The sequence below is a fragment of the Thamnophis elegans genome, chromosome 12 (assembly GCF_009769535.1).
Source record: "Thamnophis elegans isolate rThaEle1 chromosome 12, rThaEle1.pri, whole genome shotgun sequence".
In the NCBI taxonomy this organism is placed as follows: Eukaryota; Metazoa; Chordata; class Lepidosauria; order Squamata; family Colubridae; genus Thamnophis; species Thamnophis elegans.
The window spans coordinates 60,095,872-60,108,692 of NC_045552.1; the positions used below are offsets into that span (position 1 = coordinate 60,095,872).

Sequence of the window (12,821 nt, forward strand, 5' to 3'; positions counted from 1 at the left end):
GTAGGCAGTCAGCAGAAATAGTCTGCAGTGCTGCACTCTAACTACTGTGGCACCACTGAACACCATCATCATCGTCTTCGACCAATCCAGCTGGATAGTTAAGAGACAAAGTGCTCTTAACCACCACCTCGTAGAGTCTATATCCGTGATGGTGAACCTATGGCAGGCTTGCCACAGGCGGCACACGGAGCCCTCTCTGTGGGCATGTGAACTGTCACCCCAGCTCAGCTTCATGTGCATGTGTGAGTGCCTCCCGCTGGCCAGCTGATTTTTGAGTCTCTGCCATAAATGCGGGAGACGCACATGCATGCGAGAGACGTGTGTGCATGCGTGAGGGCTGCGCCCCCCGCGCCACGTTTTGGGTTTTAGGGGGCTTCAGGGCAGCCTGCTAGGCCCAAAACAAGGTGCGGGGAGGGGTCACATGCATATGCGCGTGGGAGCGTATGGGGGGGTCATGTGCGCATGCGTGTGGGGGCACCCATTATGGGTGTGGGCCTGCATGTGTGCGCTGTGGACACGCAAGGACAAAAAGCTTAGCCATCCCTGGTCCATATCTCAATTTCACGGCCTGGAAAGTTGACGCAGACCTCATGGTCTCTGAAAGGGTCTCCAAGGGAGATACTTACGTGTGTCGGCAAGTAGAGGTCATACACGGAGCCGGAGTCCACGTCGATGGCATGGAACCCCACAAGGGACCCGTAGATAACTTTCAGCCGCTGCCCGTTCTCCACCGTCAAATCGACCAAGAGCGGCTTTTGAGGGAGCGAGGCGAAGGACTGCAGAAAGACAGATGATCAACACGTCTGCCTTCACCACTGGGAGAACGGTGACATGTGATTATCAACCCAGGTCTGAGCAGATTCCCACGACCACCTATGTCCAACCGAGGGACTCAAACGCGCAAGAGGATGGGCGTGGCATTGCCCGTGTGGTGTTGATCCCCATACAAAAGGGCTGGGCACGGATGGTGATACCCCGCAGCTGCCCTCTTGCTGATCTTGACACCTCCCCAAGGGACTCAAACTCCCTGCCTATGCACCTTCCAACTCCCTTATGAAGTAGACACAATAACAACAGAGTGGATATAAGTAGAAAGGCCGGCACAGGCAGAAACGCCGGGCACGAAGGGTCAGCCCCGTTCCAACACAAAAGATCTATTCAGGCCTACACACACAGTAAGAATCCACCCAATTAAAGGCCAGCCTTAGATTGGTGCCACTTAAGGGTCAACTAGACTTGGAACATTTGTGGCAAAGTCAGGATTCTAGGCTGTTGACACATTTAACTCCGTCTCCCCCGGCTCTGCCTGCTCTTCTCCCACCTGAAACGCAAACGAGTGGAGAGTCTGGATAAAGCTGTAGCTGTGATGGAGAACCTGTGGGCATGCGAGCCGTCTCCCAGCTCAGCTCCTCTGCGCATGCGTGCATGCCTCCCAGTGGCCAGCTGGTTTTTGGGTCTCTGCCGCACATGTGGGAGACAGGGGCATGCACGTGGAGGGGGGGGTACATCTGTGTGGGTGGGTGGGTCATGCATGCATGGGGGGGGGTTTGCACACACACCCCAATAGCCCATTTTTGATCCCAGGAGGCTGCAAGATGGCCTGCTAGGCCCAAAACGGGGTGTGGCGCAGTGGTGAAATTCATTTTTTTTAACTACCGGTTCCATGGCGTGGTGGGCGTGGCAGGGGAGGGAGACTGCAAAATCCTCCTTCCCCCCACACTTTGGGGCCAGCCAGAGGTGGAATTTGCCGGTTCTCTGAACTGCTCAAAATTTCTGCCACTGGTTCCCCAGAGCCTGTCAGAACCTGCTGGGTTTCAGCCCTGGTGCGGGGGTGGTTACACGTATGTGCGGGGTGAGGGGAGCACACGCCAATTTCGGCACACAAGGAGAGAAAGGTTAGCCATCCCTGAGCCATAAAATAGATTTACAACAGATTCGTGCCACTTCCCTCTCTCGACTGCCCTCCACCCCCACCTCCTACAAAGCCGATGAAATGCAGTCGGTTGAAAATCTTTTCCCTTCGATTCTTCAGCCAAATATCCCCAGGACCCTCAACAGAAAAGGCGCTAATTGGATCGATTTGAGTTCTGCCGTTTACCTTAAAAGCCATAAATTTGTGGTAGGGCTTGGGAGCCCAAGCGTAGACTTCCACCGAATTCTTCACGGCAATCACCAGAAATTTGATCCTCTCGTATTTCACTGGAAGGCAATCATTCCTTTTTTAATTGGCTGAGCATGAAGATCGAGAGAGCATTCTAAATCACTCTTTAAACAGCCAGAGCCTGTAGCCAAATGTAACAGGATTTTGATCTACTGTGAACGCAACGGGATTTGATCTACGATGCCGTAGAGAGTTGAGGGTCAGGCAAAGACCTTGCCCGGTTTATCCCAGGATTCCCGCTTCTGGATCTACTACAGTGCCTCCTCATTTGCATATTCATTCGGGAATAATTCAGAGCTACAATGAACTGAAAGTAATCAAGCCCCAGCAGAATCATTATGCAATGACTTATGTTAAAAACAGAGCATCAATGATAATATAAATCTTGGTAGGATATTATCTCAACAGCCCGCTTCTCATTCTACAGATTGTGTGTAAATAACTTGTCTCAGCACACTGTATATAGTTGTGAGATATATTCTGGGATCCTGCGTTGCGCAAACAAGGGTTGCATTAACCTCCAAATCTAGATTGTGCCAATAAATAAACAGATTGCTTTCTGTCATGTCTTTCTGTCGTGAAATTGCTTCTGTGTATTTTTTATTTTATTTTTTGCCGCATCTCATGTGCCCATAATACTCAAAACCAGGGGTGTCAAATTCAAGGCCCAGGGGACGGATTCAGCCCGTGGGATGCTTATGTCTGGCTGCCCCCCCCCCCCCCCCCGAAAATAGCAAACGACCGGCCCCCGGTGCCTCTGAGCTCCGTTTCCACTGGCAGAGGGTTGAAGGAGGCCGTTGCAGCTGAAAACGGAGCTCGGGAGCCCATTTTCTCTGGCACAGTGCTTGGGCCACCCCCTACACCCTGGACAAGAGTGACATCGAGCTGGCCACGCCCACCCTGGCCACCCCCACCCCCGCCCTCCCAGGTCAAACAAGCCTGATGTGGCCCTCGATGAAATTGAGTTTGACACCCCTGATCTAATCCATCGAAGGGACATCAGACTAGTCAGCCGTGTTCAACCTGAACTTCATGAATTTGACCCTCAAGGGTCTTCCAACTGGATGCCCACCAGATGCGCTGGATTTCAGTCCCCATAATCCCCAGGGCTGCTGTCTGAAGATGACAAGAGTTGGTTCGACCCATCTTGGAACCCCATGAAAAGTGGGGAGATCGAGTTACGGGATGTGGAGCAGCTTTGGAGAGGTGGAAGCCGATTTGATGATCAGCTCTCAGATCTTCCAAGAGCCCTGTGGGGCACTGTGTTATCTGGATAACGATGGGAAGGGGGCCAGAAAGTTCTTCCCTTCTTGACGTCACCATCCCTTGTTGGGAGAAATGAAGAGATGGGGAAGTGCATTTAAGTTCTGAGAGATGAAAGGACCTGGGTTGGGTTGGGGGCCTCTGACACTGGGTTTCTTCAGGACTACAACCTTGATTTTTTTAGAACAGAGGTCCAACCCTGGGGAGTTGTATCTCACCTGATATTTGGGTGTCTTCAACTGAGCATCCAAAGAACGACCCCCTTGAAAGAATGACCTTCTGTTTTGCAAGGGGTGGGAACTAATGTTGGAATAAGGTACTGATCAGTATTGACTAGAGGGCATATTATGTGTACTTGTGGTGGGTTTTATTTCGATGCACCGTTTTAATGTTTTGATTGCTTTGTGTCCTTCCCCCCCCCTTTTTTTTCTTATGGATTCTTTTTTTTTTTTGAGTGAGGTTTGTATTTTGTATTTAACCTTGTCTTGAATAATAGATATCTATCTATTATTTAGAATATATAACATCTCAAATCCTAGCAGCCTTCTCAAGACAGAGAGAAAGAGAAAGAGAGAGAAAGGATTTTCAGCAGCATCCATAAAGTGATATATCTATGTGGATTCGATAGATCGATAGATAAGAGAGAGAGATGGATGATAGACAGACAGACAGAGAGACAACACAGATATAAAGAGATAGATAAATAGATAGATAGATAGATAGATAGATAGATAGATAGATAGATAGATAGATGATAGATAAATAGATAGATAGATGATAGATAGCTAGATGATAGATAGATAGATGATAGATAGATATAGATAGATAGATAGATAGATGATAGATAGATATAGATAGATAGATAGATAGATAGATAGATGATAGATAGATAGATAGATGATAGATAGATAGATAGATAGATAGATAGATGATAGATAGATAGATAGATAGATAGATAGATGATAGATAAATAGATAGATAGATAGATGATAGATAGATAGATGATAGATAGATAGATGATAGATAGATATAGATAGATAGATAGATAGATAGATAGATAGATAGATAGATAGATAGATAGATAGATAGATAGATATAGATATATAGATACTGATGGGTATCTACCTACCTACCTTCCTATCTAGAATGACCTCATTTTGCCTGACCCTTATTTTAAGGGTGTCCAGTGCCCTTCCAGGAAAAAGAAGACCCTCACCAACTTTGTAGTGTACGCAGCCTTCTAGGTCGCCCACTGAGACCCAGCCTTGTCGTTTCTCCACATCGGGGTCATTCCGTAATATCTTGTTTCGTAGCCAAGAGAGATAATATACCCGTAGCTTATTCTTTTTGCCTGCATGGGTTGGAACGGAAGGAAAAAAGAGAGGGGGACATTAAAGTTTATTTCGGCAGACAATTACATCACTGTCATAGTTGTGCTAAGCTGGATCCTAGAATGAAAGGGCTGGAAGGGATCTTGGAGGTTTTCTAGCCTCTGCTCAAGGCAGGAGTCCTTATACCGTCGCGGACAAATGGCTATTCAATCTTTTCTTGAAAACCTCCAAGGATGGTGTTGTGGGCCACCAGCAGAGCTGGCTGCAGAGTCGGACAGTGAGGAGGGTTGGGGAGGAGCATGGGCCAGTCCTGGAGGCTGGGGGAGGCTCTGAGGAGGGCTCTGCGTGGGAGGCAGAGAGGGGGCCGGGGCCATCTGGCCTTCGGAGCTAGATAGCAGTGAGGCAGAGGAAGACCTGGAGCCTCTTCCCAGTGTTTAAAATCTTTAAAATCCAGCGTACAGTGGAATCCTCCTCCCGCTCTCTCCCTGCTTGGGATTGAACGTTGGCCCAGAGGTTTTCAGACAGCAAACAAACCTGAGATGGTGATCAGCACGTTTAGCCCCTCCAAGACATCCATCTGTTGAAAGCGTCTCCTGCTAATCAAGGAGTAAACTCGACCTTGTCCACTCCGGTCCAGAAGCCACAACCCGTTTTCGGATCCAACCAGTAAATTCACCCCTGTTGACATGCAAAGAACATAGCAGGGACTGACAAGTGGATCTTTGGAAGAGCTGCGTCAGCTCACTCTAGGAAACCCCCTTTCCTTTCAAGCGTGGTTTGGGCCAAAGCAAATCGCCTGGAAAATCCAAGAACAGATTTCTACCCGCCAGCCAATGCGGATGGGTTGCAGATGAATTGGAAGGGACCCTGGAGGCCTTCTAGTCCAACCCCTCTGCTCTGGCAGGAAACCCTATGCCATTTCAGACACAGGGTTGTCCAATCTCCTCTTAAAAACCTCCGGTGTTGGAGCATTTGCAACTTCCGGAGGCCGGCTGTTCCACTTATTCAAAGAGACACCGGAGGGAAGTGAGGTTTTCATTAGGCCCTCTTGATAGGGCTGAGAGGGAAAGTTGTGATGGAGAGAATGAGGAAAACGGAAGAATTGTGTCTCGTGGGGTGAGATGGGGAGGAGGCCAAGGGTGCTCCAAGCGAGAGGCTGATAAGAAGATAGTCTTCTCCACCTCAGCACACGTATCATTACCGGCTTTGCTATGCTCTTCTCTTCTTAATTTAAAAACTTGGCCTCTTCCAAACATACATCAAACGAAGCCCAGAGAGCTGTAAACTGTAAATTTACATTTCCCTGGGATAATTTTTTTCCTGGCACTTTCATTCGTTTACTTTGTTTCCCATTTAAGACTTAAGTTGAAGCGGAAAGCCATGAGCAAAATATTGTGCTGGCTTTGTGAAGCCTGTCGCTTGATGTGAGGAAGAGGAAAAATGGAAGCCGGTGGAGAACCACAAGGACACCAGCTGAAACGACCGAGAGGGGAGTCCTGCTTTGGGGATTCTGGACTTTGAGGCAGGAACCCACGGGGACCATCAGTGGACGCCCTCAGGACATTCCAAAACTGAGGGAAGTAGATGCATCTCAATGGAGACCTTGGGAGAAGATGCCAAACCTCCTTCACCACTCCCAATGACTCCACCAGCTGGATAGGGGGCCAGGTTTGAGGTGGCTTGTCGGGCGCTGGGCCCTCCAGCAGCAGAATCAGAGGGGGAGGAGGAGGAGGCGTGGGAGTCCAGGGTCAGCATCAAGGCAACCTGAGAGCTCCAAGCGGGAAGAGGGAGTGGAGCTGGCAGAGAGAGAGGGGGGGGCAGAGGCAGAGCCTGGACCGTCCGTCAGCCCTCAGAGGGAGAGTCAAGAGCCCCCAGGTCTGGAGGTGGCTGATGAGGAAGAGGAGGAACAGCCGGGTCCAGTGCCTGACGCACAGATGCGCAGAAGGCAGAGGAGAGGAGAGTAGTGGAAATCTGTGGGCCGGTCCTTGGGATGGAAGAGCCACCGCTGCTAGCGAAGACCCACCCGAGCTCTGGGGATCAAAGGCAGCGGGAGGAGATGAATAGGTGTGGCAGAGAACCACTCATCTCTGTGCCGGACTTGATAGCCTGCTGTGTGTGTGTGTGTGACAGAGAGACTCTATAGAGCAACATCTTGCTGAGGTTCAAGAAAGGTTTAATAAAGATATAAATAAACAAATCAGTTTCCTAGTGCAATATCTTCCCACCTGCTCTTCATGCTCAAGAATGGTTCCTTGGCTGAATATCCATCTCTTCGGTCACCCTAGCATTCAATGACTGTATCCAGATACTACACTAAGCCATGGCTCAGCCACAGTTTGTTAAGTAGAGCACAGTGCCTGGATCCATCCACAATCAAACCACGGATAAATCAGCAAAGCCAAACCAGGATGAGCAGAGATGAGCCCACACGGAGCACATTTGAGCTCTACATTCAAAAGCGCCTGTCCTACTACATCAACCGGAAGGGCAGAGGAAGGACCCCATTGGCTGTCACCTCCTCTCTGCTTACTCACCCCACAGCGCAGAGCACAAGATCTCGGAGTTGAACTTCTTTTTATATTTGCGGATTTCGGGGCTGTCGCTCTGCGGCCGGATATTTGTAGGGTTGACGTTGACCACAGAACCTTTTCTCGTACTTTGCCGGCTGGGAGGATCCATTTTCACATTGGACGCTGGGAGGGAAAGCAGAGGAGAGTCACGAACAAAGCTGTTGGGCAGCGGTGGGATTCAAAAACGTTAGCCACAGGTTCTCTGCCCGGTTGCTGGGTGGCCGTGGGCATGGTGGGCGTGGCCTCCTCGGCCTCCCGGGGTGGGGGTGTGTTTTTTTCCCTTCCCCAGGCTCCGGAGGGCTCCAGGGGAAAAAGGCTCCTGCAGAATCCCCATGTCCTCCTGATCAGCTGGGACTCGGGAGGCAGAGAACAGATGGGGGTGGAGCCAGTCAGGGGGGGGATTTGCCGGTTCCCCGAACTACTCAAAACCGGTTCTCCAGAACTGGCCAGGACCTGCTGAATGCCACCGCTGGTTCCACCCACTTGGTAAAAGAGGCAAGGGTGATCTTGTCTATACTCACGGGAACCAGAGTTTGGTCCAGTCGGACTGGTAGGAGGCGAGATTTGGAGAAGTCTGGGATCAATGAAGGATGTAAAAGAAGATGTGGAAGAAGAGCTGTTTTTGGAAGGGCTGCTGGCAGCGTTCAGTGCCTGCTGTAGAAATAAGAATCACAAGTAAATTAAGGATATATATATCTCCAATTGTTCGTTGCGAGGTTCCAAGAGCCGCAGCTGACGGCAGGAGATGATGAAGCAAGAAGTCAACCGGGTGAGATCTCACGTACTTTGGGTTTGATTCCTTGGGGTTGCAGCCCTGAAGTGGAACTGCGGTTTTTGCTGGTGGGAGAGAACTCAGCAACTCAAGCAGTCAATCCAGCCAAGGTCCCTCGAAACCCAACGGGATGATGTGAGAAAGAGACAGGACCACGAGGTGATACTCTACTTAGGAGCAGGACAGAAGAGATCTACCCCATCGCTTTCTTCTCCATCTTTAAATACAAGAAGTGGGTGTGGATAATAGACTACCAGGGGAAGGAGCGGGAAGAAGATCTGATCAACCTCCGGGAAATATCCGAAGCCAAATAGCTCCTTCAGCTCCCCATGGACGGACTCTCTCATCAATGGTAGCTCAGATGCATCACTTCTCGGGGCCCGTCTTGACTTGCATTTCTGCAGAGCTATGCAACTATTAAGCAGTTGGACACTCATGTCCCTTCTACTTCTCCCCATACACACGAGATGTGGTGGTCACCAGGATAAGAAGTTCCTCATTTCCCCCCTTTTTTTAAAAAAAACCCAGACTTTTAAGCAGCGGTGGGATTCAGAAATGTTAGCAACCTCTTCTCTGCATGGTTGCTGGTTGGGCGTGGCCATGGTGGGTGTGGCCTACTTGGCCTCCTGCACCACAGGGGGGGGGGCTTTTTCACCCTCCCCAGGCTCCAGAGGCTTTTTCCCTGAGCCTCCGGGAGGGTGAGAACGGCCCCCCTGGGCTCCTGAGGCCTGTTTTTTGCCCTCCCAGAGCCTCCACTTAGGCCCTGCCCTTACCTGGCATGATGAATGCAAAATTAACACCCGCTTCACCTGAACCAGTGCGAAGCGGCTGAATCCAACCCCTGCTTTTAAGTTTAACATTTGTTACAGAGCTTTGACCTGGTTAGCAGGAAGATTGTTCTGAAGTTCTTGAGCTGAGGTTTTCATCGGGTTTGCCGAAATCTGACTCTGTTGGAGGAGGTCGGGCAACAGGTAATTTTGGTTATTCATGCTCCAGAATTCTTCACCAGCGCCACAGCCGTGTTTCCCTGCACCATTATCCTGCACCAAACAACAAAATTGAACCCCTAGGTTGCAACCAGGGTTAGAGAAGGTTCCACCCCCCTCCGTTCTCCACTTTTCTTTCTTCCTATTTGTAGCAGCCCTTAGAGAAACTTCTCCAAATCTCTGTCCTACCTCAAGGCCAACGGAGATCAAATTACGGAAGGAAAGTCAACACTCTGTGTGGGTCAGGGGAATGGAATACAATCATATGGTGGTGAAAAGGAGATACTGTTGGACAACATGGGCTTTAAAGGACCCTGGGCATGGTCTGTGGGGTTCCTCAGATGTCCATCTTCCACATTGTCCACCAGCCTATCTATCATCTCAGTTGCCTGAGATCAAGAGACCCTAGTAGGTCAGGAAAACAGCATTACAACGGGAAGACTTCTGTGTCTCATTGATAGCATGACTCTCTTGTTCACATCTGCAACTGAAAATCCTTCCTTCCTTCCTTCCTTCCAGATATTAGCATGGGGGCTGAGTGGAGAAAGATTTTTCCAGAATGTCCTTAAGGAAGGACTTCCCAAACTTTTTCCTTCACCACCCAAAATCACTTACAAATAAGTTCTTTTTACCACTTATCAGGAAGTCCATATTTAAATGACCCTCTTGCAGTTGAGTGATGGATTCGTGTGTCATTACGCACACACACAAAAACCATTTTTTCCTGATTTAGTGTAATTGATGAAGCTTGGGAAGCCTTAAACTCTGGAGTGAGCTGCAAATCATCTTCATCTTCATCTTCATCTTCTTCTTCTTCTACTTTCCTTCCTTCCTTCCTTCCTTCCTCCTCCTCCTCCTCCTACTCCTCCTCCTACTACTACTACTACTACTACTACTTCTTTTACTTTCTCCTGACAGTGAGTACAATTAATCAATGGAACAGCTTGGTTCCTGGAGTTATCAGTGCTCCATCACTGGAGGTCTTCAAGAAAATATTGGACAACCATTTGGCCGAGATGATATGCAGTATCCTGCCTTCGGTGGTGGACGGGGGGGGGGGGGCAGGGGGATTAGAAGACCTCCAAGGTCTCTTCCAGCCCTAGGATTCTATGATTCTAAAGAGAAAGTCTTCCTTGCCAAATTTTGAGAAGGCAGCAAAGCTACCACCCCCTTGTTCTTCACAAAATCTTTGTCAATGAAATAAAAAAAAAAGGTCCATTGTGGATTTCTCTTGCAGTAGAAATAAACCTTCTTCAGATTGTATTGATGGGCCGCCTTGAATGACAGGAGAAGCGAATTTAGGAATGAAGCTTTTATTTCTACCGGAATGTGTAAAGAATATATTTGCCTGCAAACATTGCCTTTTATTAGAACGGTGCTGTTTCAAATCGGAGGAGGCTTGCAGGCTTAACCCAGAATCAAGCTGGCTCCAGGCCCGACTATGGTTTGAATCCTTTCAGCTTCATAATCCTGCAAAACCTCTGGATTTGAAAGTCTGGCAGTTGCAGGAAGGCTGCAGAGCCGAGAGGGAGGCAACTGCAGATAATGTGATGCTGCCTCTTCCTCTCCAAGCAAATCTGAAGCCAGGACTCAAAAAAAGATGGTTTATTGCTGGCTTAGAAGAGGGGAACTGTCTGCCAGGGACTTTGCTGGCTGGGATGGAGCTCGGCAGATGCAAGCAGGTCAACCGTGAATCCAGAGGTGACCCAAAGTTTTTAAAAGCCGAATCACTCACTGGGAAAATATGGAAACATGGCGAACAGCAGGAAGCCCAGGTAGGCCTCAACTCAGGGCCACAATTGAGCCCCAAAGGTCTGTCGCTAGGCGAGACAGTCCTCAAGTGAGTTTTGCCTCATTTCTGAACAGTTATTAAGTGAATTGTTGGTGGTGGGGTGGCCGAGAGGTGGAGCTCTTGCCTGACAATCAGGAGGCTGTGAGTTCGATTCTAGGTAGAGGCAGATAGTTTTGTCTCAGGGCATGAAGAGAATGTATCTGCTGAATATAACTCCGCATTGGCAACAGGAAGGGCATCCGGCCAGTAAACACTCAGCTCCATTCAGTTGCCCAGATTCCAAGGGATTATGGGGTCGTTAAAAGAAGATGATAATTAAGTGAATTTCCACAGTCTTTAAATCGCTAAGATTCACGTCTCAATTATGTGATCTGTTTAAAAAGTGCAAAAAAACTTTGTAAAATTGGACGCAACTCCCTGGACAATTACCTGGCCTACCAGTGTCCTATTTTTGGTTGTAAGTCAAATACAGCAGCAAAGTTCACAGGAGTTTTTTCTTTAAAAATTTGGGGAGGTTTTCAACGGGCTAAAAGAAAAGGTTTAAATGAAGCTCTGATCTCCCAAGCATTTAAGCTGACTTCATAACCTTTGATAATTCCCTTGCTTTTAATCTGATTATTCTAATTCCCGTAAACCAAAGGATCAGATCTGGCTAACGTGGAGATTTAGTGCACTTGTTCAGAGCGTGAATCCCGAGGGAACTGAATTTAACAAGAATATGGATAGATATGCGTGTCCTTTTTTTAAAAGGCCTCTTTTCCTTTCTGTATCTTCCCGTAACTTTCAAAAAGGAACTACAGGTAGTTCTCGATTTACAACATGCATTTAGTGATCATTTGAAGTTACGACGGCACTGGAAAAAGTTATGACTGTATGACTTTTATCCTTCTCATCTGTTCTATTCTCTTATTGGCATCATTATTATGATTATTATTACTTTGATATATGATTATTTGTTGTTTTGCATGTATACCGAGAGCTTCTGCGCTGGAGACAAATTGTGTGTCTAATGACACTTGGCAATAAACCTATTCTATCCTATTCCTATTTCTTCTATTTCTATTTCTATTCTCAATAAAGATTCTATTCTATTCCATTCCATCCTATCCTTATTCTGTCCTGTCCGGTTTTCTGTTCTTTCTCAAAGACCAAGAAAGGGAATTTCACAACACAGGGTAATTTTTACAACCAAAGTGTCAGCAGACGATTAAAAAGAAAAGTGTGTGTGTGTGTGTGTGTGTGTGTGTGTGTGTGAAGGTCAGTTACAAACTGGGGAGAAGGGAACGGGGCTTTTCCATTCTTCTTCTTCTTATTATTATTATTTTGGACCCATCCGCCGGATTCCTCTGGCCACCCTGGCAAAGCCTCACCTGGCGATCCTCCGCAGGGGGAAGGCGGGGAGCGTTCCCTTCGATCCCATCAGCAGCTCCTGCCCTGGAGAAGCCGGTCACTCCGTTGCCCAGCGGTTGCCTAGTGACAAATCCCAATTAGCGCAGGAGAAGGAGAGGAAAACAAACACGTTTTTAAGACCCTCCAAGAAGGACGCCAAAGGAAAGACACACACACAAACAATAAAAACACAAAAAAACAGCAGCGTCCAAGAACCAAAACCATTAAGTCCCAAAGGTGCCTTTTTTTTCAGGAGACATCCTGGTTTTGTCTGTGAAGACGTTTCCCTTCTCATGCAAGAAGCTTCTTCAGCTCGCTCTGGATGGTGGGGAAAGGAAGGATTTATGTTCCTTGCAGACAGAACTGGTCATTTGCAGCCTTTTTAGAGGGTCGTTGAGGCCTCAAAACCGCGGTCCACAAAAGCGCGCTCGATGAAAGCCCGTACGTGACGTCATCACAGCGCGACGAAAAAAATTAAAAATTGAAATAAAAATAAAATTAAAGCAAGCCGATTCACATAAAGGTAAGGGTTAGGTTTAGGGTCAGCGTTAGGTTTA

At 48.1% G+C, this 12,821-nt stretch overlaps 1 protein-coding gene across 1 annotated transcript in view; it reads right to left on the bottom strand.

Annotated features, from left to right (window-relative positions):
- Positions 1-533: 533 nt before the first annotated feature.
- Positions 534-12,821, bottom strand: part of NRK (Nik related kinase) — a 74,135-nt gene continuing 61,847 nt past the window's right edge. The window contains exons 21-28 of the mRNA XM_032228568.1: positions 12,246-12,345; positions 8,976-9,137; positions 7,847-7,979; positions 7,290-7,448; positions 5,290-5,433; positions 4,641-4,775; positions 2,099-2,199; positions 534-776 (exon numbers count right to left, since the gene is read on the bottom strand). Of these exons, the coding sequence (XP_032084459.1) occupies positions 534-776; positions 2,099-2,199; positions 4,641-4,775; positions 5,290-5,433; positions 7,290-7,448; positions 7,847-7,979; positions 8,976-9,137; positions 12,246-12,345 (1,177 nt within the window). The remainder of the gene's footprint in view (positions 777-2,098; positions 2,200-4,640; positions 4,776-5,289; positions 5,434-7,289; positions 7,449-7,846; positions 7,980-8,975; positions 9,138-12,245; positions 12,346-12,821) is intronic.